Source organism: Pelodiscus sinensis, chromosome 2 (genome assembly GCF_052426305.1).
Source record: "Pelodiscus sinensis isolate ZL-2025 chromosome 2, ASM5242630v1, whole genome shotgun sequence".
Taxonomy (NCBI): Eukaryota; Metazoa; Chordata; order Testudines; family Trionychidae; genus Pelodiscus; species Pelodiscus sinensis.
Window position 1 is genome coordinate 64,622,567 of NC_143053.1, and position 27,265 is coordinate 64,649,831.

Here is a 27,265-nt window from a genome sequence, read left to right on the forward strand (position 1 = left end):
TTCTGAAGTGCCATGATTTTTCTTAAAGCATCCCAATCCTTGGATAGCAGGGTTCATGGGAGCTGCTGTGCTCCATCCTTGGCAATCTGTTGACTACTGCTTACCCACAAAGCCCAGACGCCGAGTGAGGTTCTGCTCTTGAGGTACAATTGGCAGCCTCCCAAGATTGTCCCATTGCCCTCCGTAAGCTAGCAGTGGGAATAGGAAGCTTTCTGAACTACTGGGCTTCACCCTATCAATTTATATTTAATTATCACACTAATTAAAAACAAGTTGGAAATGGCTAGGTTCTACACAAATATGCTTCTATCCAAGCTCTTGATCACCACTGTTTACTGGCGTCAGAGGGAAATGTAAGTCTCATAAGTGGTTTTGGAGGTGTTAAAAAATAAAAGTAAATCTTGTCTAGATAAGACTGCAACTAAGCTGCAAAGTTTATTGCTCTTAAGAAAAAGAATAGAAATCTCCCACTCGATTTTTATTGTTTTTCTGTGTTTCAGAATTCCTTACTATCTTAACTATGGTGCACAAAACAGTTTAAACTATTGTGAAGGGCACTTGGATGATGACACAAGCCTTTTGCCTATTTAAAATGTCTATAAGACATCAAGTCTGTTAAATGTATTACAACGATGTAATACATTTAAGCTTGAGGGCTAGAAGTTCTGGCAGCTGCCAAAATGGAAAGGGAATGGCATTTGTCTTGTGTATACCTGTTACACATACCACTAGCACTGCTAGTGCCACCCACCTGCTCTCCCCATCGGCTTAAATTCCAAGTACGAGCCCAGACAAATCCCAAGACTATGTGTTGGCACCAGCATCCAGTGTCATCTTCATTCTCAACTAGAAACATATCCTCCACACCAAATCTCATCATTACTGATTATACCAGCCAACTCCCAGTCTCACTGCAGTTGAAAGTCCATCCCACCCTACCTGTATTTCAGCTATCAGCAATCAGTGTTTCAACAGCCAATGCCAGTGGGGCAAGAGGGCAATATCCCTCAATTGGCTGAGACAGACCTTCCGGAATTTAGATATATGTTAATGAATTAAGTTAAACTGTATTGAATTAGGATTAATACATTCAGGATCCTCTGCATTAAGAATGTAATTGTGTATTTGTTATTTTTTGTAACTTCTTTAGTAAGAGGGGGATGCTACTATAATTCCTCAGCCTTAGAAGTCATCTCTTGTAGATGCTCACTGGATTATTCAGGGACCAACAGACAAAGAAAGGATTTTTGGATGACTGGTTTGTTTTTAAACAGACTTACGGCCTTCTTGCTGATCTACCAAATGATCAGGACACCTGGTCTACAGTGGGCCCTGATCCTTGGCGGGGATTGGAAGGACTGGCTCTTGTGAAACCCTATAAGTCAGAGCTTGTTTTGAGCTGAAGCAGGGATGAATTTGAAATTACAAATAGGTTTCCTTGGGTGAGGTGTTGAAGGACTGCCCTTGCCATCGCTCACATTCGGGTGAGGGTGATCTTTGCTAAGCTTATTAGCACATGTTTTAAAATTGTTAATATGTTTTCTATGTGCTGCTTGTGTTTTAAGAGCAAAAGAGTTGTGCAGTCAGTATAATTATGGACACTTGCACTGTTGACCATTTCTGAAAGGAAATCAAGCAATCCTTGGTCAGACAGACTTGTCTTTCACAGAGGCTAATACAATGAAGGCAGGGAACTGGGCCTAGAAAACCCCTGTTCAGAAGGGAGTAAGAAGTGGACTCCCTCTAAGAAAGGCAATAGTTGGCAAGCTATAAGCCTGAGAGCAGGTGCCCATGGCAAGAGCACTGAGGGGAAATACTGGTACAGTTGCCCTGGCCTGAGGCAGTCAGGATCACCCACCTACTAACAAATAGCCTAAATATTAGGATTCTTGAAGGAGACAAAAACATTGAGAAAGATACAGGTAAAACTCACACTAAACCATATAAATCTGCCTCTGAATAACATAAAGCATTGTGGGCCACAACACTCACTGTGACATCCTATATCAGTCAGTTTAAAAAAAAACAATGCTAATTTGGATTTATACTGTTTTAACCAGATCGAATCAATGTCTAAGAAAAGTAGGTATGAAAAAAAATGTTGAAGGTTTATGCTGAATATTATGGCTGGCTATGTGACAGTGTAATTAAGTACATGTGCAGTAGTGATGTTTGGGTACAAGACTTATAGAACTCTTGTTAGGTTTATGCTATTAAATGAGATTGCCTTGTATACCACAAGGTTTTTTTGGGGAGGAGGGGGATGAAATCCTGGTCTTTCAGAACCTTTTCCATATGCTTTGATTATAAATGCACAGTAGGACTGCTTAAAATGTTGATATTAGAAAGACAAGGTGAGAGAGGTAATATCTTTTATTGAACCAACTGACAAGGGTTTCAAGCTTTTCTTCATATCTGAGCAAAGTAGAAAAGCTCGGTATGGCTCAGAAGTTGTCTCTGTATGGAGAGAAGTTGGCCCAAAAACAATATTACCTCATCCATCGTGTCTCTCTAATATCCTGGGACCGACATGCATAAAATTTTGATACTCATGTAATGCAAAATAAGGCTCCTGATGAACTGAAGCATGACTACAATATCAGATTTTAAAAAATCTACATGATCTTTTAAAGATCTTTACTCTGTGTGTGTGATATTATTGTGCTCAGTTGTGGTTTTAAAACCTGGATAGCAAAATGATGCAGCTGAATTCCAATGTACAGTAAAATTTGAATTCCTCTTTGTTCTGTAGGTCATGCTAACTCATTTTAGCAGCTGGGAATAGATTTTCAACTAATTCTCATTTTGTTTTCTGAAAAAATACAATATATTTGCCCAATAACCGCAGATAATCACAATGTAAAAAGCAACTTGTTTCCCATTCTTTGAAAAACAATATGAGCTCAACATACAACATATATTTATCCTAATCTGAAGAAATTACAAGAATGCACACACAGTTGTACAGCTAAAAACAATCTTTTTTCTCTCTGTGTAGATATTTACAGTTTTGGTATCCTAGGACTCTTTTCCCATTATGTATTTATGCTTCCCTGGGAAGCAAAATCTTTAATCCTTTTAGGCAACCTCTGAGTTTTCCCAGCCTAGATCAGAGGATTGTTCTTTCTCTGAAAGCAAAGCTTCACTGAATTAAAATATATTTCACAAGAATATTCTTCCTATAAATGATGTAGTACCAGTTCCTTCCAGCCCAGTACTGTTGCTCTGACTTAGTATTTCGGAATAGTATTGTCCTGTGTAGATACAGATGACATTTTCCAGGCATGCTCCTTTATGAGAGTGCTCTGGTTTTGCTGTGGAATAACAGGATCAAAAGAGATCAATTTAAAGTTTCATAAAGTTTACCTTACTGTAAAGAATGTGTTTATGTGTTTTACCTGCATAATTTATGACAACATCTCAAAGTTGATTTAACTTGCTTTTGCCATCCACTGCACTTTAAGTGCATAATCCAACTAATCTGAGACTGAGGGTATGTGTACATTGCAGAGTTTTTCTGGAAAAACTACACTTACGTCCACACTGCAATTGTGTTCTTTTGACAGAAAGTTGAAAGGACACAGGGGTTTTTCCAACAGCGGTAAACCTCTTTCTATGAGGAAAAAGGCATGTGTGGACGAGGAAGAAGGGTTTTTTTCGAAAGAAGAGGCCTCCAGGAAAAAGCACAGGTGCCCTGGTGGCCACTCCATCCACGCTAATCACAATTTAAATGCGACATAGCATCCAATCAATATGGATGCTAACTTTCGAAAAAGCAGATTGCTTTTTCGATGCGCTTTTGCTGTGTGACTGCTCTCTTTCAAAAAAAGTTTTTCTGGAAGATCTCTTCCAGAAAAGCTTCTTTCAAAAGAAGCCTGCAGTCTAGACTAAGGGTACGTCTAGACTACATGCCTCTGGCGACAGAGGCATGTAGATTAGGCTACCCGACAGAGGAAAATGAAGCGGCGATTTAAATAATCGCCGCTTCATTTAAATTTACATGGCTGCCGCGTTGAGCCGACAAACAGCTGATCAGCTGTTTGTCGGCTCAGCGCGATAGTCTGGACGCTCCCCTGCCGACATCAAAGGGAGTTGTCGACAACCCAGGTATGCCTCCTGGGATGAGGCATACCTGGGTTGTCGACAACTCCCTTTGATGTCGGCAGGGGAGCGTCCAGACTATCGCGCTGAGCCGACAAACAGCTGATCAGCTGTTTGTCGGCTCAACGCGGCAGCCATGTAAATTTAAATGAAGCGGCGATTATTTAAATCGCCGCTTCATTTTCCTCTGTCGGGTAGCCTAATCTACATGCCTCTGTCGCCAGAGGCATGTAGTCTAGACGTACCCTTAGACTGCAGCTGCAAAAACAATGAGGAGTTCTGTGGCACCTTAGAAACAAACAGATTTATATGGGTATAAGCTTTTGTGAGTAAAAAACATTTCATCCGATATATCTGATGAAGTGGTTTTTACCCATGAAAGCTTAAGCTCAAATAAATCTGTTAGTCTTTAGAGTGCCACAGGATTCCTCATTGTTTAATGCTCCATTTATTGTTGTGTCTAGGTGTCCTTCTAATCCCTGTTAACCTTCAGTGCTGGAAGTCTAGGGTAATTTAAACTGAATCTTATAACTTTTTAACTTAAGCTATTGTGTGGAACATAGTTCCATGTGTTAGTTACACTGCAGGCAGAACTGTGGATTGAGAGGAATAGATAAGAAAAGATGCACTTTCTTGAAGAGCTCGTTAGAACTTTGCAGGGGCAAAACTGGGAAAAATGATTTACATTAACTTCTTCTCATGGCCCCTTAACTCATTTCTGCACAGAGCTCTCCTGAGCCTTGATTTGCTTCTGACCTCCTTTGGACTGGGATTCTCGCACTTTCCAATGGCTTACCTAATAATGAAAAAAAGTCTCCCAGTCATGTTGAATAGCATTGCTATCTCCCCAAACTTTTACTGACCTCTGCATCTCACTTCCCATTTTCTTCCCAACTCAGCAGTCCTGGGCCCACCCACTCACTCTCCTATTTCCTAGACAAATTCAGCTGGTCTGCCAGATGAGAGCCACAATAAAGAGAAGCCCCCACTGGTCCAGTTTGGAACTGAACTCCCAATTTAACATCCCTTTGTCAATTGATGTGATCATGCAAATAGGAATGCCCTCAGTTCAGGGCATATCTAAACTACATTTTAATTTAGAAAGAGGATATGCAAATTCCACATATTCTTCCAATCACATTTGCAAAAGAGGATCTTTCTAAAGTGAAAGTAGTCTGGACACAGGTCTTTTTGGGGAAAAAAAAACTCTTTTTAAAAAAGGAGGAAGACCTTTTTTTAGGAAGACCGTTTTTTTCGAAAAAGGTTTTTTCCAAAAAAATCGCGTCCAGACTACTTTCACTTTCGAAAGATCCTCTTTCAAAAATGTGATCGGAAGAAGATATGCCAATTCGCATGTAATTTGCATATCCTCTTTCGAAATTAAAACGTAGTCTAGATGTACCCAATTAACATATCAGGTTTACTCTGTAGGCAAAGATTCTCTTTTACTGTAAACATTATTTTTGAAAATGCTTGTTGTTGCTTAAGTTTTTCCCCCTTAAAAACCTAGAGAAAAAGGAAAGGCTCTTGAATTGGAAGGATGTTCTGAAGATGCATGAAACAGATTGGTTATATGTCTTGAAATTGAGTATAGAAACAGATTCATTTACTAACGTTCTTTGTTGTTTTGTAGGTGTACAAAAAGAAAACTGAAGCTGCTAAGAAGGAATATTTGAAGCAGTTAGCTGCATACAGAGCAAGCCTTGTATCCAAGGTAACATATATATATATATATATATTGTGACAGATTGTAAACCAATTTCAGCCTTTGTATGGTTCTCAGCATCATGGTATCTAGTGCAAATATTGTTGCTCATTACCACCTTATCCCCATCATATCCGCGCTCTGCTGTCATGCTCAAAACAAACAGTTTTCTTTCAACATCGGCAACCACATCCCATCCAGTCCTACCCGTACAGCATCCAAAGACTGGAATTATAATCACAGTGGAAAAATGAGAGATGTGGTGGTCATCAATAAAAGGATCAAATATGTCTGTAGATGCCACAGAGCACCACACAATTACTAGTCCTGCTCACAGGGGAAACTCTGGTATCTCATAAAATGTCTCGTTTTTAATGCAGGCACTCCACAGCAATGTTCATGCTCTGAACCAGAAAGCGAATGTTCCCATGATAAGCTGAACTTTCTTTGTTCGTGCCTCAGTTGACATAGGTGAACACAGTGTACGACAGTGTGGATCGCTTGCTTTGGGACAACAGCATGTTGTAGGATCCACTGTACACAGATACCAGCAACATTTGATATTGGTTTATAGAGACATTCACAATACCCAGAATTTCACAACTGATATAATATAAACCATAATCATAAACCCACAGACAGAGCTAAGATTACTGCAACATGCAAGCATGAAACAGCAAAGGGGCAGTTTGCAGAATCATCATATTGCTACTGATGATTTTGGTGTCTATTTCACAGAATCCCTAAAGTTGATGAGGTCAGGTTTAGACACACTTGACTGTCCAGTGCTTATGAGTGAGGCTGGCAGTTCCTGAAGCGTATACAGATGTGACTGTGCATCACGTTTTGTTAGTTTCGTGACATGTTTACCATTGTGTTAAGGACATTTCAAAAGAAAGATTTAATGGATAATAACACCCAGACCTTTTGTGCAGCTTTCCACCTGATCTCACCACTTATTCAGGTATTTCTGTATATGACCCCTACCTGTAGTTTGTGTCGGTAGCTAAACTCTGAGTCACATGAGTGTAACTTTATTCATTGCTTTCCTTATGTACTTGAAATCAGGTCTCATATATTCCCGAATGTTTATTAGAAGCATGTACAAAATGCCTATTATTCCTTTTCTACATCGAGAGTCTCTATGTTTAGAATAGACTCTTTCCAACCAGTGGAACTGTACCAGGGTTCCACTGTACATGGTGGCTAAGGTATTTGTAAGATTTTACTCAGTGGTAAAATAAGACCAACACACTCATTTTAGTGTGATTTATAAAGTCAGCTTTTCACTTGTAAAAATAGACTATCATTTCTTTGCCCATTATACATTATCTATAACAAAATATTAAACTGTTTTATTTTAATAAGATAAATATTTCCAAAACTGAGAATTTTACTCTGATTTTTTTTTCAGAACAAAAAATACTTACATGACATTCTTTTGAGGAAGGTTTATTTAGAGAAAAATTCACTTAAAGAAACATTGGTGTCTGAGGCTTTAATTCAGGGTAGGAAAGCACTTGGGCACATATTTAAATCCATCTCTATTCAGGAAAGCTCTTATCTGCTTAGGTCCCATTGGCTTTAGCATGACTTAAGCATCTGCTTAACTTTAAGCATGTCAGTGTGATGGGACTTTAAATAAGCATGCAATTACAAACGTGATATGTGCTATATTAAGATTCACCATGGGGAGTGCATCTGTTTGAAACAGAATATAAACTCTGTATTAAAGTATGTTCTATTATTACACATATGAAAACTACATTAAAATGTAATTAAAGTTGCAAAGGCAAGCAAGCAAAGTTAGGAAACGCCAGAAGCCTGCCTCCACTTCTGGAGGGAGAATGCTTAGCTATTCTATGGAGTAAATACTGCTTGGTCAAGTCACATGTGGGAGCCTGAAAACAGCTGAGCTGTTCTGGCCAAAATTTGCCCCCCAAAAATCAGGTATGTACTTGGCATATAAAATAGCATCCCAGTAGATTTAAATTTAGCCAAGTAATAAGCAGCTGAAAGCAGGGTCTTATAATGGATCATGTCAGACAACTTTAACAATAGTCAGTTCTCTCAGACTTGCCTATAATATTTTTAAAATAGGGTTAACGTCCAATAAGGTGAACATCTGATTGTTTGGATTTAAATGCCATAGCTATGCATTAATCTCCATTACCTCTATCAATGTATTTACTAGATATTTTCTCAACATTTTTCTTTTATTTTTATAATGATTAAAATTAATGAGGCTCTAGTCAAGCCTGTTCATATGTGTGTAAATCAATATGTAAAGTCAAAATCGCATTACAAAGCATTATATGTAATGCAATGCAGATTGCCATAGTGTTTATAATACTGACTAAGCCTCTGCATTCTAAACAAGTGTATTTATATTTGCCCTTAGTTGCAACTTTTAGTACTGTTCAGTCTCAGAAATGCAACCTACAGTATATAGCAATTTGTATAGTATAAAATGCTGTGAATTGCAATTTGACTTTTTAAAAAACAAGCACTTTTTATTGCTTATCCTGGCTTTTTTATGCTGGCTGCTGGCAGTAAGATTTTTACTTTCTATGTTAAATATTTATTTATATATACATATGCAAATTTTTTTTTGCAAACATACTTAACAACTATGGCTCACATCTGCCCTCAAGTAGGAAAAAAGGTAATTTTTCAAAGCTGTGATGACATGCTCACATAACATCATATCATCCATATTTGGCAATCTTTTCGTTTTAGAATAATGCACATTTCTTGAAGTTAATGAGCGTGTGACAAAGTTAAAGCATTGTCTCTTTAATTGTATGGCAGGCTCAAATCTCCTTTGACAGAACTCCCAGCCACTGTCTTGGAATTACTTTTCAGGAATATTTAGTCCATGCAGACATTTTGAAAGTTTTAAAGATTAGTTTAGGCTGTTTTCAGAGGAAGCAATAGCGGCTTTCTCCTCATAAGGAGCAAACCTAAAATACAACTCTATCTAAAGCTTTAACAGCTTTTTTTTTTTAAGTTGCTAAACTTCTACAATCATTAGCACTATTGCCTTAGCAGAAAAATATAATAAGCAGTCACTTTAATGGATAAAAATAAAAGCTTCAAATTAAACACAAAGTCCCCAAGCTAGGGAAATTGTAATGCAAATCTATAAACCGGTGATATTTCAGGTTTCTGTGACACACTATCTTTGCTTTTGTGATTATTGTGATATCAAAAATGTTTGGAGTGTCATATATCAAAAACCATATATTGCCATTGAAATCATGTATGTAGTTGTATATCCTATATCAGAAATACTTGTTGACTGACATTGTATTTTCAGATTGTTTGTGAGTATATTTTTCACAAACCAGTTATCATGTCCATTCAAGAATCCAAAAACTGCCAGAGAATAATTTTTTTTATTCTAAAAACATTGTTTGAAGCAAAAAATGTCCAGTAAATGCAGTGTCCCAAATAGTTATCCAGCATAACTTGTTAACCTATAAAGCCACAAATCCTAAGGATCTAAGGAAATTTCTAAGCAGTTATTCAAATTGTTAGGTATAACATCACTATGAAAACTCATTCCTATTACAGTTTGGGCTCAATTTTAATACTCTGAATCCTTTTCTAGCTGAGAGTTCTCATTTTGGTGGCAGTCCATAAAGTTAACAATGTCACCAAAACACACACGAAATAAAGACCAGGCATTAAAGGATAGATGGCGCAGGGCACCTCGGTGGGGATGAATGGGAGAGAGGCGGTAGTGAGATGTCAGGGCCTGAGTCAGTCAGTCACCAAGGAGACCAAATGCTATACCTTCTTATGGGCACTGCAGTACTTTCTCTGCCAAGGCTCTCCAGATTGAGGTCTTCCTTTTGGTGTTTCTGCGATGGCCTAATATTACAATTTACCCTTCATCAATAAATTTCAACTTAAATTAACTTGAAATAAATACATCAAACACTAAAACAAGAATCTAAGCTAGTTTCCATTTCACTAAAGTTTTTAATGCGCAGTTGGTAAGAATCTTAGTCTCTCCATTCCCCCCAAGAGTTGGCACTGGAGAGTTTCTACATTTACTAAAATATGCTGTTGTAACAAAATAAAAGCAGATTTTCAGCTGGTGTACATTGGCATAGCTGCTTTGAAACCAAGAGAGCTGTGCTGGTTATATACCAGCTGAGGATCTCTCACAGACTTAAAATAGTGAGAGATGGACAGAGGTGGAGTGGAATTCATTTTGAGATTAGGATTGGGCTAAAGTCTGGAATCGAGTTCGAGGCCAAATTATGTGAGGTTTCCCTGTTAGTAGTGCCAAAACCTAGAAATGTTCTCACAGGATTGAAGCCCAAAATGGCAGAGATTTTGAGGTCAGAGTAGTTTGAGTGATTTCTGCTTTTGATTTTGAGAAGAATCTTCTTTGTTTCTGGATTGAATGGCTGGTATAATGTTTTTAGAATTGCATTTTTAGAGTCCCCTGAGGCCTCTCAGTCGAGGAGTAAAGACTGGTATCGAATCCAAGTTGCATGTCCTTCATCACGTTTATTCAGACTAATTCATAAAACAGCCTTCTCTACCTATATGGACTTAAAGAATCTATGGCAGTCCCCCATAGATGATGACAAAATGTATCTTTCAGATTTTAAAATGTGGTTCTCCAAAACGATAAATGACCTTGGTTAGTAGTATATGACAACCAATAGCTGACTTTTCTTGTACTCAAGTACTGTATCTAGGATATGTCTAAAAAGTTTTGAACCTGCCCCATGTGGTACAATACATTTGTATAATATATACAACTTGGAATGAATAAAATAAGAACCCTCATGTGTTGACAACTTTCATCCAAAACCTGTCAACCTAGGACTTTTTTGATGTTCACATATGTTCACATGAAAGTTTTGCTGTTCCAGTAATTTTACAATACTTATTCAAACTGTGAGGTCCTGGTTTTTAATTTACACTAAGACTGTGTTACACCTTTCTGGCAGCAAAAAGGGAAAGTAGGACTATATTTTATTTACATATATTTATAGACTCTTTACACTGCTACCGAGATGTAAAGTAACAGTAGTGTAAATGAGAATCAGACCCTGACCCTGTAGAAGATCTTCAATCACTTATTTTATAGATGCTGCTGATGGCCAAAGGTACCAGAAACATTATGTATGAACATTCATCAATCCCTCAAGTTTATTCAAATTAAATTGTGTAGTGAAGTCTAATTTGCTCACATTAATAAAAAATATTTTTGATTATATTGACCTTAGCTATTATAGATACCACTTAATTTACAATACTCCATGTGGAAGGTTTAGGGCACTTTACATATTTTCTTCATATCACAAAATACCAAATCTGGTAATGATGCTGATTATGAAAAAGAACAACAAGTTATCATTGATCCATGGTGATCATCTTGGCCACATTTGGATGTATTGTGGGTGTGTTATCTTATCTGAATACATATAATTAAAAATGCACCATATAATTTTATTTTAAGGCAAGCTTCCTTTGTCCCAAATTGTGAACAAAAATGTGGCTTTGCATATGTGTCTTCATCACTGACAGATTTCTTAAAAGGCACTGTACATTTTGCCAGTCATCACCCACAGATCTCAGAGTTACCACCATTTTTCTCTATTTGTAGAATGATTGTAGTTACTATGTAGCACCTCTAGGAAAAAGTTGAGGATTTTTTTTCTGATGGCCAATGTATTGTGAAAAATGTTACTGTAAAAGTATTTATATACATATATATATAATTTGGTAGTTCTAAAATTTTGAAAATAAGACTAAATATATTGCACAGCTATTTTCAGCACCTGGACATGTATGTGTGTGCATGAATGGACATGTACAGATGTGGCTGTGTAAGGTCCTACCTATTGACTGTCTGCAGAAACAGGGTTTGAAAGTCCAAAATAAAATAAGTGTAACCAATTTTAAAGTTTCTACTTACACTTCTAAAGTTTCTACTTACACAAGTGAGGACCAATACTCATCAGCTGAAACTAACCTCGGCTTCACTTGACCAGTTCCAGTATTACTTTCATGGAAACAGAGATGGGCATTTACTCATTATTTGTAGAATAAAAGTTTTGACCCACTGAAGTTAACAGGAGATTGTCTATTAACTTCATTAGGCCTTCTATCAGACCCATGGACTGCTGACTTAGAAAAAACTTACCCTTGCCTTATTTTCAGTCACTCAGCTGCTGTTTTATTTTCTACAGAAGTGAGGTCAGAAAAGCCACCTGTGTCCAGAAAGCAGAAACAACTCAAAATGAGAATAAAAACTCTCACTTACAGATTTCAGTTTCTGGGTGCCTCTTGAGGTTTACAAATGATAGTCTCAAAAATCAGCTACAGAGCTAAGGAGCCAGGTGAAGTTTCCCCTTTGAGGGGTCCAATAGGGTGGGGGCAGGAAACCCGGGACCTCCCTCTCCACCGGGTCCCAGCCCAGGTCTCTGTCAGTGGTGGGTTTGTCCCACCACTAGTTCAGCAGGGAGCTCTCAGGGATTTCAGTTCCCCCCCCCCCCTTGGGCTGCTTCCCACCCTGACCAGGATTGCTGATGTCTTCCCCACCTGTGTCCTCCGAGCTGGGCCCTTCCCCATCTGGTCTCTTCTGGCTGGTCTCTGCCGCAGCATCTGTCTGCTGCTCCTGCTTCAGAGCTGTGTCAGCAGCTCCTTCCTCTGAGGTGGTCAGGCCTGATTGAGCATTTCCCCTGGCTTTTATACTGGTCCTCCAGTTGGACCAGGGCTGTGGGGGGGGTGCTCTCTTGGTCATATAGGCCTGGTTAACTCTTGCCAGCCCAATGCAGGATGTGTGTGTGTGTGTGTGTGTGTGTGTGTGTGTGTGTGTGTGTGTGTGTGTGTGTGTGTGTGTGAGAGAGAGAGAGAGAGAGAGAGAGAGAGAGAGAGAGATTCATTCCCAGCATAAGCCTGTGCAACTGCCAACATCTAATGTCCTGGTGTCCTGTGAATAATTTAGTATAAAGGGCCAAATTCATCCTTTATACAAGTGCATTGAAAGTAGTGGAGTTATGTTAGTAATGAGTGCAGAATGAGCACATAACACCTGATCACTACTTGATTGGAAAGACAGGATATAGGAGGCTCCTATCCTTCTCCCCAGAACATTGCCACTCACACACACCCTTTAGGGAGGCGCACCTGACTTTTCTGGCAAATTTGGGCATTCGTCCTGTTTGCTCTTAACAGCTCATTTGGCAAAAGCAAACAAGATAAATGCCCAGTTTTGCCCCTCCCCTCCAAAAAAGGGTGTCGTGTGGGACAGGGACAGGGCTTAAAAAAGGAACTATCCCAGCCAAAATGGGTTATATGGTCATAATAAGACTTTTCAGATTAGAAAAGAGGAGATAAAGGGGGATATGATATGATAATGTTATGGAGGTCTTATAAAATCATGGCTAGTGTGGAGAAGTAAATAAGGAAAAATTTACTTGCCCCCATAATACAAGAACTCAGGGTCACCAAATGAAATTAAAGGTAGAAGGATTAAAGCAAACAAAAGGAAATATTTCTTCACACGACGCACAATCAAATGGTGGAACTGCTTACCAAAGGATGCTGTGAAGGCCAGGTCTTTAACTGGGTTCAAAACTGGGTTCACCTGCACATTGGAAAAAATAATCCCAACTATATATACAATATGATGGGGACTAATTTGGCTACAACTGCTCAAGGGAGAGATGTTGGTGTCATTGTGGATAGTTCTCTGAAAACATCCCCTCAGTGTGCAGCGGCAGTCAAAAAAGCAAATAGAATGTTAGGAGTCATTAAAAAAGGGACAGAGAATAAGACAGAAAATATCTTATTGCCTCTATATAAAACCATGGTGCACCCACATTTTGAATACTGCGTGCAGATGTGGTAGCCTCATCTCAAAAAAGATATATTGGCATTGGAAAAGGTTCAGAAAAGGGCAACAAAAATGATTAGAGGTTTGGAACAGGTCCCATATGAAGAAAGATTAAAAAGACTTGGACTTTTCAGCTTAGAAAATAGGGGTATGTCTACACTACAAAGTTAATTCGAACTAACAACCGTTAGTTCGAATTAACTTTGATAGGCGCTACACATACAAACCACTAGTTCGAACTTAATTCGAACTAGCGGAGCGCTTAATTCCAACTAGGTAAACCTCATTCCACGAGGACTAACGCCTAGTTCGAATTCAGTAGTTCAAATTAAGGGCTGTGTAGCCACTTAATTCGAACTAGTGGGAGGCTAGCCCTCTAGTGGGAGGTGGCCACTCTGGGCACCACCAGGGAAACTCGTCTGCCCTCCTCCCGGCCCCGGAGCCCTTAAAGGGGCACGGTCTGGCTACGGTGCCCGTGCCAGGTACAAGCCTGCCAGCACCCAGCCAGCAGACCCTGCACCTGGCACAGCATGAGCCAGCCACCTGCTGCCACGCAGCCCTCCGCCTCTTCCCGGGACCAGGCTGGCGGCTCCCAGGAGCCTGCCCGGGGTTGCAAGAGGCGGGCGCCTGCCTGGTTTAGTGCAGACATCGTGGACCTCATTGAGGTTTGGGGGGAAGCCTCCAATGTCCACGACCTCCGCACTAGGCACAGGAAAGTGGCCATATAGGGCAGGCTAGCTGCCAGCCTGGCCACCCAGGAGCAGGTTTGCATGAAAATCAAGGTGGTTGAGTGAGACCCCAACCCTGAGCCCTGATCTTAGAACATAAAAACATAAGAATGGCCGTACTGACTCAGAGCAAAGGTCCATCTAGCCCAGTAGCCTGTCTGCCGACAGTGGCCAACACTAGGTACCCTGGAGGGGATGGACCAAAGACAACGACCAAGCCATTTGTCTCATGCCATCCATCTCCAGACTTCCACAAACAGAGGCCAGGGACCATTTCTACCCCCTGGCTAATACCACTCCGTGGACCCAACCTCCATGAATTGATCTAACTTCTCTTTAAACTCTGTTATAGGTCTAGCCTTGACAGCCTCCTGCAGCAAGGAGTTCCACAGGTTGACTATTTGCTTTGTGAAGAAGAACTTTCTGTTATTAGTTTGAAGCCTGCTACCCATTCATTTCATTTGGTGTCCTCTAGTCCTTCTATTATGGGAACTAATGAAAAACTTTTCTTTATGCACCCTCTCCACACCACTCATGCTTTTATAGACCTCTATCATATCCCCCCTCAGTCTCCTCTTTTCTAAACTGAAAAGTCCCAGTCTCTTTAGCCTCTCTTCATATGGGACCTGTTCCAAAACCCTGATCATTTTAGTTGCCCTCCCCTCTCCCACCCTCTCTCTTCCCCCTCCCACCTCCTTTTCCCAGTCTCCCCCAGTTTTTTCAATAAAGAGAGTTTCTATTTTTGAACACACGTGTCCTTTATTTTGTACATCAGGAAGGGGGGCTAGGGAGGGGTAAGTGGAAGCAGGTGAGGGAGGAATGGGGTATGAGCCCCTGATGGGGAGGACTGGGCTGGCTCTGAGGGCTCCTCGGGGTGGAAGCTCTCCTGCAGCCCCTTGATTGTCCCCCCCCCCCCCCCCGATGGCAGCCTGCGGCAAGTGCAGCCGGGCTGATGACCAAGTGCTGTGATGTGCCGAGTGTGGGCACTCAGGGCACTCCAAGCCAGGACTGCTTTGCAAGCGGGGAACCCCTGAGAACTGTCTGTCCGGGGTGGGGGTCGGGTCCCTTTAAGCACAGCCCTCGGCTAGCCTGAGACAGCAGCTCCACGCTCTAAGTCCTAACCTGATGCCCTGCCAGCACTGCTTCCGGCCATCCTTAACCTCGGTTCAGGGTCCACTCAATGTGGACATGCTAGTTCGAATTAGCAAAACACTAATTCGAACTAGTTTTTAGGTCTAGATGCACTAGTTCGAATTATCTTAGTTCGAATTAACTAATTTGAATTAAGTTAGTTCGAATTAGTGCTGTAGTGTAGACATACCCGAGGAGACTAAGGGGTGGCGATATGATAGAGGTCTATAAAATCATGACTAGTGTGGAAAAAGTGAATAAGGAAAAGTTATTTACTTATTAAATGTAATTAATGGGCAGCAGGTTTAAAAAAAACAAAAGGACATTTTTCTTCATTCAGTGCACAACTTGTGGAACTCCTTGCCAGAGGATGTGATGAAGGCTAGAACTTTAACAGGATTCTAAACAGAGCTAGATAGATTCATGGAGGTTAGGTCCATCAATGGCTATTAGCCAGGATGGGTAGGAATGGTGTCCTTAGCCTCTGTTTCTCTGGAGGTTGGTGACAGGGGAGGGATCACATGAGGATTACCTGTTGTGATCCCTCCCTCTGGGGCACTAGGTATTGGCCACTGGGTTACTGGGATACTGGGTTAGATGGACCTTTGGTGTGACCCAGTATGGCCATTCTTATGTCCTTATACATTTATGGAGGTTAAGTCCATCAGTGGCTATTAGCCAGGATGGGCAAGGATGATGTCTCTAGCCTCTCTCTGTCAGAAGGTGGGAATAAGCAACAGGGGGTGGATCACTTGATGATTACCTGTTCTGTTCACTCCCTCTGGGGGATCTGTCATTGGCCACTGTTGGCAGACAGGATACTGAGCTAGATGGACCTTTGGTCTGACCCAGTATGGCCATTCTTATGTATCATGTTTCATTTTGTGTATTTGTGCATCTGTCTTTATATTAGTCTATGAGAGTGGGAGCATGCATATTGTTCAGAGAGAGAAAGAGAGAGAATTGCATTTATTTTATCATTTTTATTGAATTGTCCTTAGTTTACAGGAGAAAATAAGTTTTGCTGCTTCAGTATTGAAGCTTGACATTTGGGAAAATAAAGTTATAATCTTTTTCATTGTATATCATCACACATAATGAACCAGTTTCTGTAATGTGCATATTAGCTGATTGTTGGTGATGGATCATACATCAGAGAGCATACAAATAGACTTTCACAGGCTCATCTGATGCTCGAATTTTGAAAGTAACATGAAAACTTATTTTGGCTTGTAAACTGGACAAACATGATGTGGTGGTAGAATAATGGTATTGACACATGACTTCTTTTTCCAGTTACCATTTTTTCCAACATGTTTCACTTTTCACTGGTTATAAATACTGTACAACCTTTCCTTAACTGCTACATTATTATTCAGGTACCTACCATAAGCACCAGGTGGTTAATCTTTAACTCTATTTGGCATTTACTAGAACACATCTAGTTTACAATTCAATTAGAAGTTCTAAGAAACTGAGTGCATGGGGAATTGAATACATTTAGTATAAATTCAGAGTAACAACGTATAACCATTAGAACTCTTTATTGTTGAAAATGCTGCATAATAACTGCTTTAAGAAAACAAGACAAACACCGCAATTATTTTGAAAGGGTCATTTATTTTCTCTATTTTGGTGCCAATTGAGATAATTTTCTTTAAACATTATATAGGCCAAATGGTACCATCAGTCTTTAAGAAGAACTCCTTCATTAGATTCATTGGGAAAGTTCTAATTAAAATTAATTTTTCATGACACCTGTATTATTTCCAAATTTACAATCTACAAAATACAGTTGATGTGGACATGCATATAATCCTAACACCGAATATTGTAAAAATAAAATGTGCCAACACTGGAACTTTGATTTGACTCAGTAACACACAGTAGTGCCCAGTTCTGCCACTCTTCATCACAATACTTGCCTCTTATCTAGTGCTTTCATTAGTAAATATCAAGGGTCGTTATTAATGAGGCCAGTATCGTTATTCCCATTTTACAGATTTGGAAATTGAAGCATTGAGCTGGGATGTGCCTAAGATGACCCAACAAGTCAGTAGGAGAGCCAGGAATGGAAACTGAGTCCAAGCCTCCTGAGTCCAGTCCACTGCTCTATTCGCATATTGCCCCTCACAAATGATCTTTCTTCACATGAGTGATCCCATTGACTTTCAGGGGCTCATAGCAGAAGTAATGGTTGCAGGTTTAGATTCATGTTTTCATTTGCTGAGTAGCTTATCAGGTCAGTAATATCATGTCCACATTTTGCAATGTCAAAATGTCAAGCCAGGAAGCAGAGGTGCAGTCTTTACTGTAGTGATGCAAAATTTGTCTGGTATGTCAGAGTTAACTTTATTTCTTTAAATATACTTTATTTATTTAAGAATAATAACCCGTCACCACTGTAAGGACATTCTGAGTAGCATCTCCATGACTGAAATATGCTGCTTTCATAAAGGAATTCTTATAATGAGTAGAGAACTAAAGGAAAACATGAGTATTTTTTTTAGAACAACATTCTCTGGAATTCTACTGGAAAGTTACAAAACAGTGTAACTTGCCACTGCATGGTGCTTCCAAGTATCATTGCAGAACATGAACGTATTTTGGTCTGGGATGGAATGATGTGGAGGTTCATTTGTTCAGTAAATAGATCTCAGAAAAACAGCTGTCTCTAAAGACTGTTTGTTTGTTTGTTTGTTTTCTCCACAGAGCTACACCGAACCTGTTGATGTTAAGCCATCGCAAGCGCCTCAGATGATGAATTCCAAACAGTCAGTGTTCCATGGGCCCACACAGGCTCATTCTGCACTGTACCTAAGCTCCCATTATCACCAACAACCTGGAATGAATCCGCACATAACTGCCATGCACGCTAATATCCCCAGGAATATTGCACCCAAGCCCAACAACCAAATGCCAGTGACTGTTTCCATAGCAAACATGGCTGTGTCCCCACCTCCACCGCTTCAGATTAGCCCACCTCTCCATCAGCATCTCAACATACAGCAACACCAGCCAATTACAATGCAGCAGTCCATTGGAAACCAACTTCCAATGCAGGTCCAGTCTGCTTTACATTCTCCTACAATGCAGCAAGTAAGTTCTCAATCATGAGCTTTCAAGCTTTTTGGGGAACAGTTTCATGTGAGCAGAGCCCCTAGGGTTGCTGATAGAGGAAAACAAAGGGAGGATACTTTCCCCAGGATCTGGCAATTTAAAAGAGCCTGGGCCTCCGAGCTGCCATGGCTGCTTCCATGGCAGCAGCTGGATTCCTGAGTAGTACAGTCCAGGTTGCACTGAGATCTGGCTGGGGGAGGTTAACTCCCAGTCCTGCCTCTCCCACCCGGGACCTCGCCCCTTCCAATGGACCCAGAGCCAAGCCCCCATTCCACAGGGTCCAGCAAAGTCTGTTGCCAGCCTTGTGTGCCCCTAAAGATTGGCTCCTGGAAACTAAAATTACATAACTCCTACAGGAAAGGGAGTTTATTTTACAAAAGTTAATTACTGTTACTTAGAGAAATCAGCCTGTGAGGGAGAAAATAACCTAAGGAATAGGTGAAAGTTAAGGATTTACTTAAGAAAGGTTGATTTAAAGACATAGTTTACAAAGCTATTGAAAATAAGGGACCATTTCCCGATGTTCATATTAAAATTGTATTTGTTTTTATATCAGTCCCTGCTCTAACAAATTCCCATTGAATTTTAGTGGGAGTCTGATTGAGTAAGGCCATGTTTATATACTGGGTACCTCAAGATATGGACTTTCAAGTGCCAGTCCTCCGGTGTTGTAAAGATGTACACCTTCATTGAAGCTAAATAATTTTATGGAGGATAAGGCTCCCAGTAAATAAAGTTTTATATTCTAAAATATAGCACAGCATTCGTGATTTTGGGGAGGGGAGTAAGGTGGTGTGTATCTTGAGATCGCAAGATTTAGATGTAACTGGGCCTGATTTTCCATTTCACCTTCTGTAATCATTTGCATCATTGTAAAGTGAGTATAAAATACTACCAAGTTATAGTGGTGTATTTTATACCCACTTGTTATAAATGGTCAGGCACGGTGTGGGACTATCGAAAATCAGATTCATCATTGTGTTTCACGCTCAATGTTTTCTTCTCGTTTTTGCATTCTTCCAGATTTCTGAAATATCCCGTTTGCTCATATAAATGCCCTGTGTACACAAAGCTTGGGACACAATTTATGTATACGGGTTTAAAAATCAGGCTGTGATTATTTAATGGATAACATGATGTTATTTAATAGTGCAGAAGTTGGATGGTTTTAAATAGCATATGTGGTTATGGCACCATGATCACCATCACATAAATGTAAACACTGTTGTATGGTGCATTATTTAAAAATTACATACCATAAAATATATTAAATAAAATATGACTTCAATAGTGGCCATTACATCATGTTGAACATTTCCCAAAAGGAGAGGGAAAAAGTGGGATTACTACTTTTGGTAGATGTTGCATGTATTTCAACAGTGTGAAAAAAGTGCCACCTTTAACAAATCCTGCTGGCAATGATATGTTGTAATATGCTGTGTTGTGCCATGTGAAGCCTGGGGCATAACATACGCTGTAGACAATAGGCATCCTGAAGTCCATAAGTAGATTTGCATTATACTGTATATTTTGCTGTACTGACATAACATAAAAATGATAAAAATATTGTAACCCTTTTTTCTTTCATACTCACCACAAAATTTAAAAAGCGGTTTAAAATATGGTGTCCAGAAATAAGGATGGGAATCATTTACCCATATTGCACAGACAAAAAATCTGACATGTCTATCAAAGATACCAAATGCATTATCAGGCACCTGGGATATGGGCAGTCTAACCTAGAGGTTGAGTAGGCATCAGGCTTAGCAGTTGGAGCATCAAGAACTGAGCATTGGAAATTGGGGGCTAGGGTCAGTGCTGGAGGCAGTAGTCAGAAAACAGAGCCAAGAGTCAGGCCAGAGGTTAGGAACTGGTTACCACAGCTGGGAGTCAAGTGATCAAAGCCAGAATCTCCAGGGCAATTGGAAAGGGGAGTTTTCAGCCAGGGATAGGGCTGTGACAAGTCAGGATGCAAGGTAGGGGAAGCAGGAACAAGGCAACACAAGAATAGTCACAGTGATGAGCATGAGCACAGAAACTGCATTTTGCTGGTTTAAGAGCCAGTCTGCTGGCCCTTCCAGACAATCTGGTGGTGTAGTTTAGGGATTTTTAAAGTTGGGTCACGGGCCCACCTGGATAAGCCACTGGGGGGCCACAAGGTGCTTTGTTTATCTAAACGTCCATAGGCATGGAGCCTTATAACTCCCATTGGCTGCGGTTCATCGTTTCCAGCCAAGGGGAGCTGTGGGAAGCGGTGCTGGCTCAGAGGCTACGTCTAAACTACACCCCTCTGTTGGCAGGGATTTAAATATCCTGTGCTTCATTTGCATAATTGCGTCATGGCGCTGTTTCGAACCAGAGTCATTTCGAAACTGAAACTGCAGTTTAAACGTGGTTTTTTCAACAATGGGGCGCCTTTTTGAAAGATCCTGTACTCCTAGGAAGGATTGCACATGTCCGGTATTTTCTGAATTTTTCTACTGGACAGAGGGCGCAAATACTGGACTCTCCGGTAGAAAACTGGACACCTGACAACCCTACCTGTGGATCAGGTATCAGCTTTACACCATTGACTTCACTTGGGTGTCGTCAAGGATTCTGGCTGAAATTCAGGGCTCGGGGGAAACATGTGCTTAGTCTGTTGGCCCTTTGAAAGGATATTCATCCCTTCCTTCCCTCTGCAGACATTGGTGCACCCTCCTATTCACTCCCCACTCTTAAACGTTCTGTGCTCTGTTGGACTGTGCAGAGAAGGATGGGGACATGGTGTTGTCCTGTCCCAGCCACCCCTTGCCCTTACTCGAAAGGCTAGCCTAGGGCTGACACTGGAATTAGTCCAGCATAGCACCTGCTTGCCTCATCCACCTCCTGATAGCGATGACCCTGTGGTGGGGAGGAAGGCTCTTTATCACCTCTGTCCCAGCTTTGTAAACATGCAGGATCAGCTGAAACACGGCTTTTATTGTCTAATGCCCAGATAGTGTGTTAAGAGAAAAAAAAGGTGGAAGATTAATGTACACTGTTTTAAAAAAAAATAATGGCTCATTTCCGTATACGTTTGGTTGTTGGGGCTTATTTTAGAAAATAAATGTATACTCCAATGTGATTGCATAGCCTGCCAGAAATAATAGTCTCATTTTTTCTACTATATATTTTATAAAATAAACTCATGGCCCTGCTGTATATGTCCAGATTTCTTCCCCTTTTTGTTACACTATGTCTTCGAATGAGGTCAAGAGAAAAAAATCATTAATATCTGTCAACTTCCTTTATAACCTTAAGGGAAAATCTTTGTATGATATCACACAGACAGATTTTCAATTTCCTTGTGTAATAAACAGATGCTTTAGGATTTGGATGTAATTTAAAGGTTTAAAAAAAATCACATTGAGATTGATGAATAAATCAGTTGTGAAGACAAAAACATTGATGCCTGTTGAAAATACCTCTCCAGACAGGCAGGAAATGAAATTAGTTCCCAGTAAAGTGTGGAGATGAGGATCACTGTTTAGTTCTGCTGCAGGCTTTTTAGGACTTGCTATAGTGGTGCAACAAAACTGTGAGGGCTAGAGAAATCTAATTAAAGAGCAAATGTCCCTTCTGACACCAAATTAATCTTTATCAAGTTCCCTATTTTTATTTCAATCTGGCACACGAAAATGAAATTTAAAATTCTAGGCATGTTGCAAAACAGTTGGTGATTTTTCTCTTGAGTATTACAATGCAAAACATTCAGCATTGTTTAATTAGACCTCTAAGCACTCATTTTCTGAACACTTTTTATTTCATCATTGTGTGTTAAGGAGTTACATAAATAATGCACAAATATTTATTACAAGCCTAATATGAGGCTGTCTTCCTATATTGGACATATATATATTTGCAGCATGTGAAAAGGCTGAAATATTTAATATTTACGTTTTGGATATGATCATAATTTTTTGGCCCTTCATTTTGAGTAGTTCTGGAATTCTTAAATTATATTTCACTTTGGTATATATGTGCTCAGCAATATTCATATTATAATAACCCCACAAAGCCTTAACTAAGATCAGAGCCCCATTTAGTCAAAGACTGTTCATACAGAATAAGAGATAGTTCTTAACTTGAAGCGTTTACAATTTAAAGGCATGTCTTCACTTCAGTGTTAGCTCGAGTGATGCCTAGAACCCAGTTCTCATCCACACACACAATTCTCAAGTAAAATGGGCCTTTAAAGTAAAGCTAACTGTGACCCATGATGGGTCAAAGCTCAAGGACTATCTGTGCTGAAGGCAGAAATGCATTGGAGACTGCTGTAATCAAAGCTCTCTGTGCAACTTGAGTGTTGTTTGAGGCTCTTTTGAGTACAGTAAAACTCCATTAGTCTGGCATCCAATGCTCCGGGACTCCTGATGGTCCGGCACCATCAGGAACCCGGAAGTGCTGGGGCAGCCGGACAGGCTTCCCCCATTTAGCTGCTGCTGAAACTGACCAGCAGCTGAATCGGGGAAGCCAGGAGCAGAGCAGCTGGGGTGCTGCCGGGTTGGTCTCATAGCACTGCCCCTCGGGGCTGCGGGACCAACCCGGCAGCACCCCAGCTGCTCTTGGGGATGCCTGGGGCAGAGCAGCTGGAGTGCTGCCGGGTTGGTCCCGCAGCGCCAAAGGACGGCACTGCGGGACCAACCCGGCAGGACCCCAGCTGCTCTGCCCTAGGGGTCCCCGAGTCAGCCGCTGCTGAAACAGATCAGCGGCTGATTCCAGGAAGCCTGTCCTTTGGCGCTGCGGGACCAACCTGGCAGCACTCCAGCTGCTCTGCCCCAGGCGTCCCCTAGAGCAGCTGGAGTACTGCTGGGTTGGTGCCGTAGCGCCGCCCCTAGGCGCTGCGGAACTAACCTGGCAGCACCCCAGCTGCTCTATTGCAGGCATCCCCAATTCAGCTGCTGCTGAACCTGACCAGCAGTGGCTGAATCAGGGACGCCTGGGGCAGAGCCGGACTATCGTAAGGGGGGCTATGAGGGGTCCGGAGTGGCATCCCCTCCCACCCCACTCCAGACCCCTCATAGCGCCCCCTTCTGATAGTCCGGCATATCTGATAATCCGGCACCCCCTGGGACCTAAAGGTGCCGGATTATCGGAAGTTTACTGTAGTTTGTTATTGTTTGATCTGTCCCCTGAGGTGGGCTGATGGAAGAGTTGAGGAGAGCAGATAACTTCAGTGAAGCCCAAATAGACATGACAGATCAAGACTGCAGAACAGGAAGAATTATTACCCCTGTTTTACATATTGGAGAACTGAGGCACAGCAAAGCACTGAAGCATAATCATACATTTCAGCACAGATAATACCAACTCTGTGGGTATGTCTACACTACCCTCCTAGTTCGAACTAGGAGGGTAATGTATGCATACCGCACTTCCAAATGAAGCCCGGGATTTGAATTTCCCGGGCTTCATTTGCATAAGCGGGGAGCCGCCATTTTTAAATCCCCGCTGGTTCGAACCCTGTGTAGCGCGGCTACACAGGGCTCGAACTAGGTAGTTCGGACTAGGTTCCTATTCCGAACTACCGGTACACCTCATGGAACAAGGTGTACCGGTAGTTCGGAGTAGGAACCTAGTCCGAACTACTTAGTTCGGACTACCTAGTCCGAACTACCTAGTTCGAGCCCCGTGTAGCCGCGCTACACGGGGTTCGAACCAGCGGGGATTTAAAAATGGCAGCTCCCCGCTTATGCAAATGAAGCCCGGGAAATTCAAATCCCGGGCTTCATTTGCAAGTGCGGTATGCCTACATTACCCCGCTAGTTCGAACTAGCGGGGTAGTGTAGACATACCCTGTGAGACTAATCACATGTATAAACTTTGCAAGATTGGAGCTAAAGTGACTTATCCAAGGTCACACAAGAACTCTGGGGCAGAGCCTGGAATCAGAGCCCAATTAGTATCAGGCCAGTGTCTTACTCACAGAACACTCCTTTCACTCTCAAGATTTGTATTTGTCCTTAGTTTATTACTTTAGCCAAAGTGCTTCTAGTGTTGTATTGTTGTTCTCTTCCTCTGACCTTGAGGAACCATCTGTCTTAGCTGTGTATATGTTTGTTTCATAAAGATGGTAAAAGATCATTGAGAAGCATGTACCTCCAAGGTACAAAGATAATTCTAAATGCCTGAGAGCAAGCTCTTTTTTATAGTTTCCTCTTTTAACAGAATTAGCAATGTCCCTAAGACCATGAGGCACTTCAGCAATGTGCGGGGGTGGAGGGCAAAACTGTCTCTGCACTCCCAGAAGGGGCAGAACCTCAGGTGGAAGAAGCTTGGGCAGCCAGCCCACAGCACTGCAAGGATGGTGCGGTGCCCCCTCCCTCCGCCACCCTCAGAGTCAGCCAGAATGGGCGGTGTGGAACTCTGGAGCATACCATGTGGGGCTCCGTTAGCAATTCTAAAGGGCCATCATCATAGTAGTAGTCCCGGATTCTTTAGAATCACTGAGCCCCAGGGCAATTGTCCTCTTTCCCTCCAACCACCGCCATCACCCCCTAATGTTGGCAGGCCTGCCCAAGACTAATGTTTTATATACAATTTATTATAATGTAACAAGACCCAATTCTATGGTTTTCAATCAAGAAAAACTCTAAGAACATAAGAATGCCCATACTGGATCAGAAAAATGGTCCATCCAGCCCAGTATCATGTCTTCCATCAGTGGCCAATACCACATGCCCAGAGGAAGGGAACACAATAGGTAATCCTTACATGATCCCTCCCCTGTCATCCACCTCCAGAGAAACAGAGGCTTGGATCACCATTCCTACCAATCCTGGCTAATAACCATTGATGGATCTAACCTCCATGAATCTATCTAGCATTTTTTGAACCCTGTTAAAGTCCTAGTCTTCACCGCATCCTCTGGGAAGGAGTTCTACAGGTTGATTGTGCATTGAGTGAAGAAAAACTTCCTTTTGTTTATTTTAAACCTGCTGCCTATTAATTACATTTGGTGACCCCTAGTTCTTATATTGTGGGAATAAATAACTTTTCCTTATTCACTTTTTCCACACTAGTCATGATTTTATAGACCTCTATCATATCGCCATCCCTTAATCTCCTCTTTTCTAAGCTGAAAAGTCCAAGTCTTTTAAATCTCTCTTCATATGCAACCCATTCCAAACCTCTAATCATTTTTGTTGCCCTTTTCTGAACCTTTTCCAATGCCAGTATATCTTTTTTGAGATGAGGCTACCATATTTGTACGCAGTATTCAAGATGTGGGCATACCATAGTTTTATGTAGAGGCAATAAGATATTTTCTGTCTTATTTTCTATCCCTTTTTAATGACTCCTATCATTCTATTTGCTTTTTTGACTGCTGCTGCATACTGAGTGGATGTTTTCAGAGAACTATTCACAATGACTCCAAGATCTCTCTCTTGAGTAATTGTAGCTAAATTAGTCCCCATCATATTGTATGTATACTTGGGATTATTTTTTCCAATGTGCATTAGTTTACATTTATCAACATTAAATTTCATTTGCTGTTTTGTTGCTCAATCACTTAGTTTGTTGAAATCTTTTAGAAGCTCTTCATAGTCTGCTTTGGTCTTAACTGTCTTGAGCAGTTTGGTATCGTCTGCAAATTTTGCCACCTCACTTTATACCCCATTCTCTAGATCATTTATAAATAAGTTGAATAGAATTGGTCCCAGGACAGACTCATAGGGGACCCCACTAGTTACCGCTCTCTATTCTGAAAACTGACCATTTATTCCTATCCTTTGTTTCCTATGTTTTAACTAGTTTTCAATCCATGAAAGGACCTTCCCTTTTATCCCATGATAACTTATTTACTTAAGAGCCTTTGGTGAGGGACCTTGTCAAAGGCTTTCTGGAAATCCAATTATAATATAATTACTGGATCCACCTTGTCCATATGTTTGTGACCCCCTCAAAGTACTCTAACAGATTAATAAGGCATGATTTCCCTTTATAGAGACCATGTTGACTTTCCCGCAACAAATAATGTTCATCTGTGTGTTTGACAATGTTATTCTTTACTATAGTTTTAACTAATTTGCCCAGTACTGATTAGACTTACTGGCCTGTAATTGCCAGGATCACTTCTCGAGCCCTTTTTAAATATTGGCGTCGTATTAGCTATCTTCTAGTCATTAGGTATGGAAGCTAATGTAAAGGATAGGTTACAAATGATAGTTAATAGTTCTACAATTTCCAATTTGAGTTTTTTCAGAACTCTTGAGTGAATGCCATCTGGTTCCAGTGACTTGTTCCTGTTAAGTTTATCAGTTTGTTCCAAAACCTCCTCTAATTACCTCAATCTGAGACAATTCCTCAGATCTGTCACCTAGCAAAAGAATGGCGAAAGAATGGCTCTGGTTTGGGAATCTCCCCAATATCCTCAGCCATAAAGACTGAAGCAAATAATTCATTTAGCTTCTCTTCAGTGACTATCATCTTTGAGTGCTCCTCGATCATCCAATGGCCCCACTGATTGTTAAGCTGGCTTCCTGCTTCTGATGTACTTAAAAAACATTTTGCTATTACTTTTGGAGTTTTTGGCTAGCTGTTCTTCAAACTCCTATTTGGCTTTTCTTATTATATTTTTACACTTAATTT

General features: G+C 40.9%; 1 protein-coding gene across 3 annotated transcripts in view; it reads left to right on the forward strand.

Annotated features, from left to right (window-relative positions):
- Nucleotides 1–27,265, forward strand: part of TOX (thymocyte selection associated high mobility group box) — a 293,213-nt gene that overhangs the window by 258,127 nt on the left and 7,821 nt on the right. For all 3 annotated transcript variants that reach the window (XM_089776251.1, XM_089776250.1, XM_006113629.5), the window contains 2 exons: nt 5,735–5,815; nt 18,245–18,631. In XM_089776251.1, the coding sequence (XP_089632377.1) occupies nt 5,735–5,815; nt 18,245–18,631 (468 nt within the window). The remainder of the gene's footprint in view (nt 1–5,734; nt 5,816–18,244; nt 18,632–27,265) is intronic.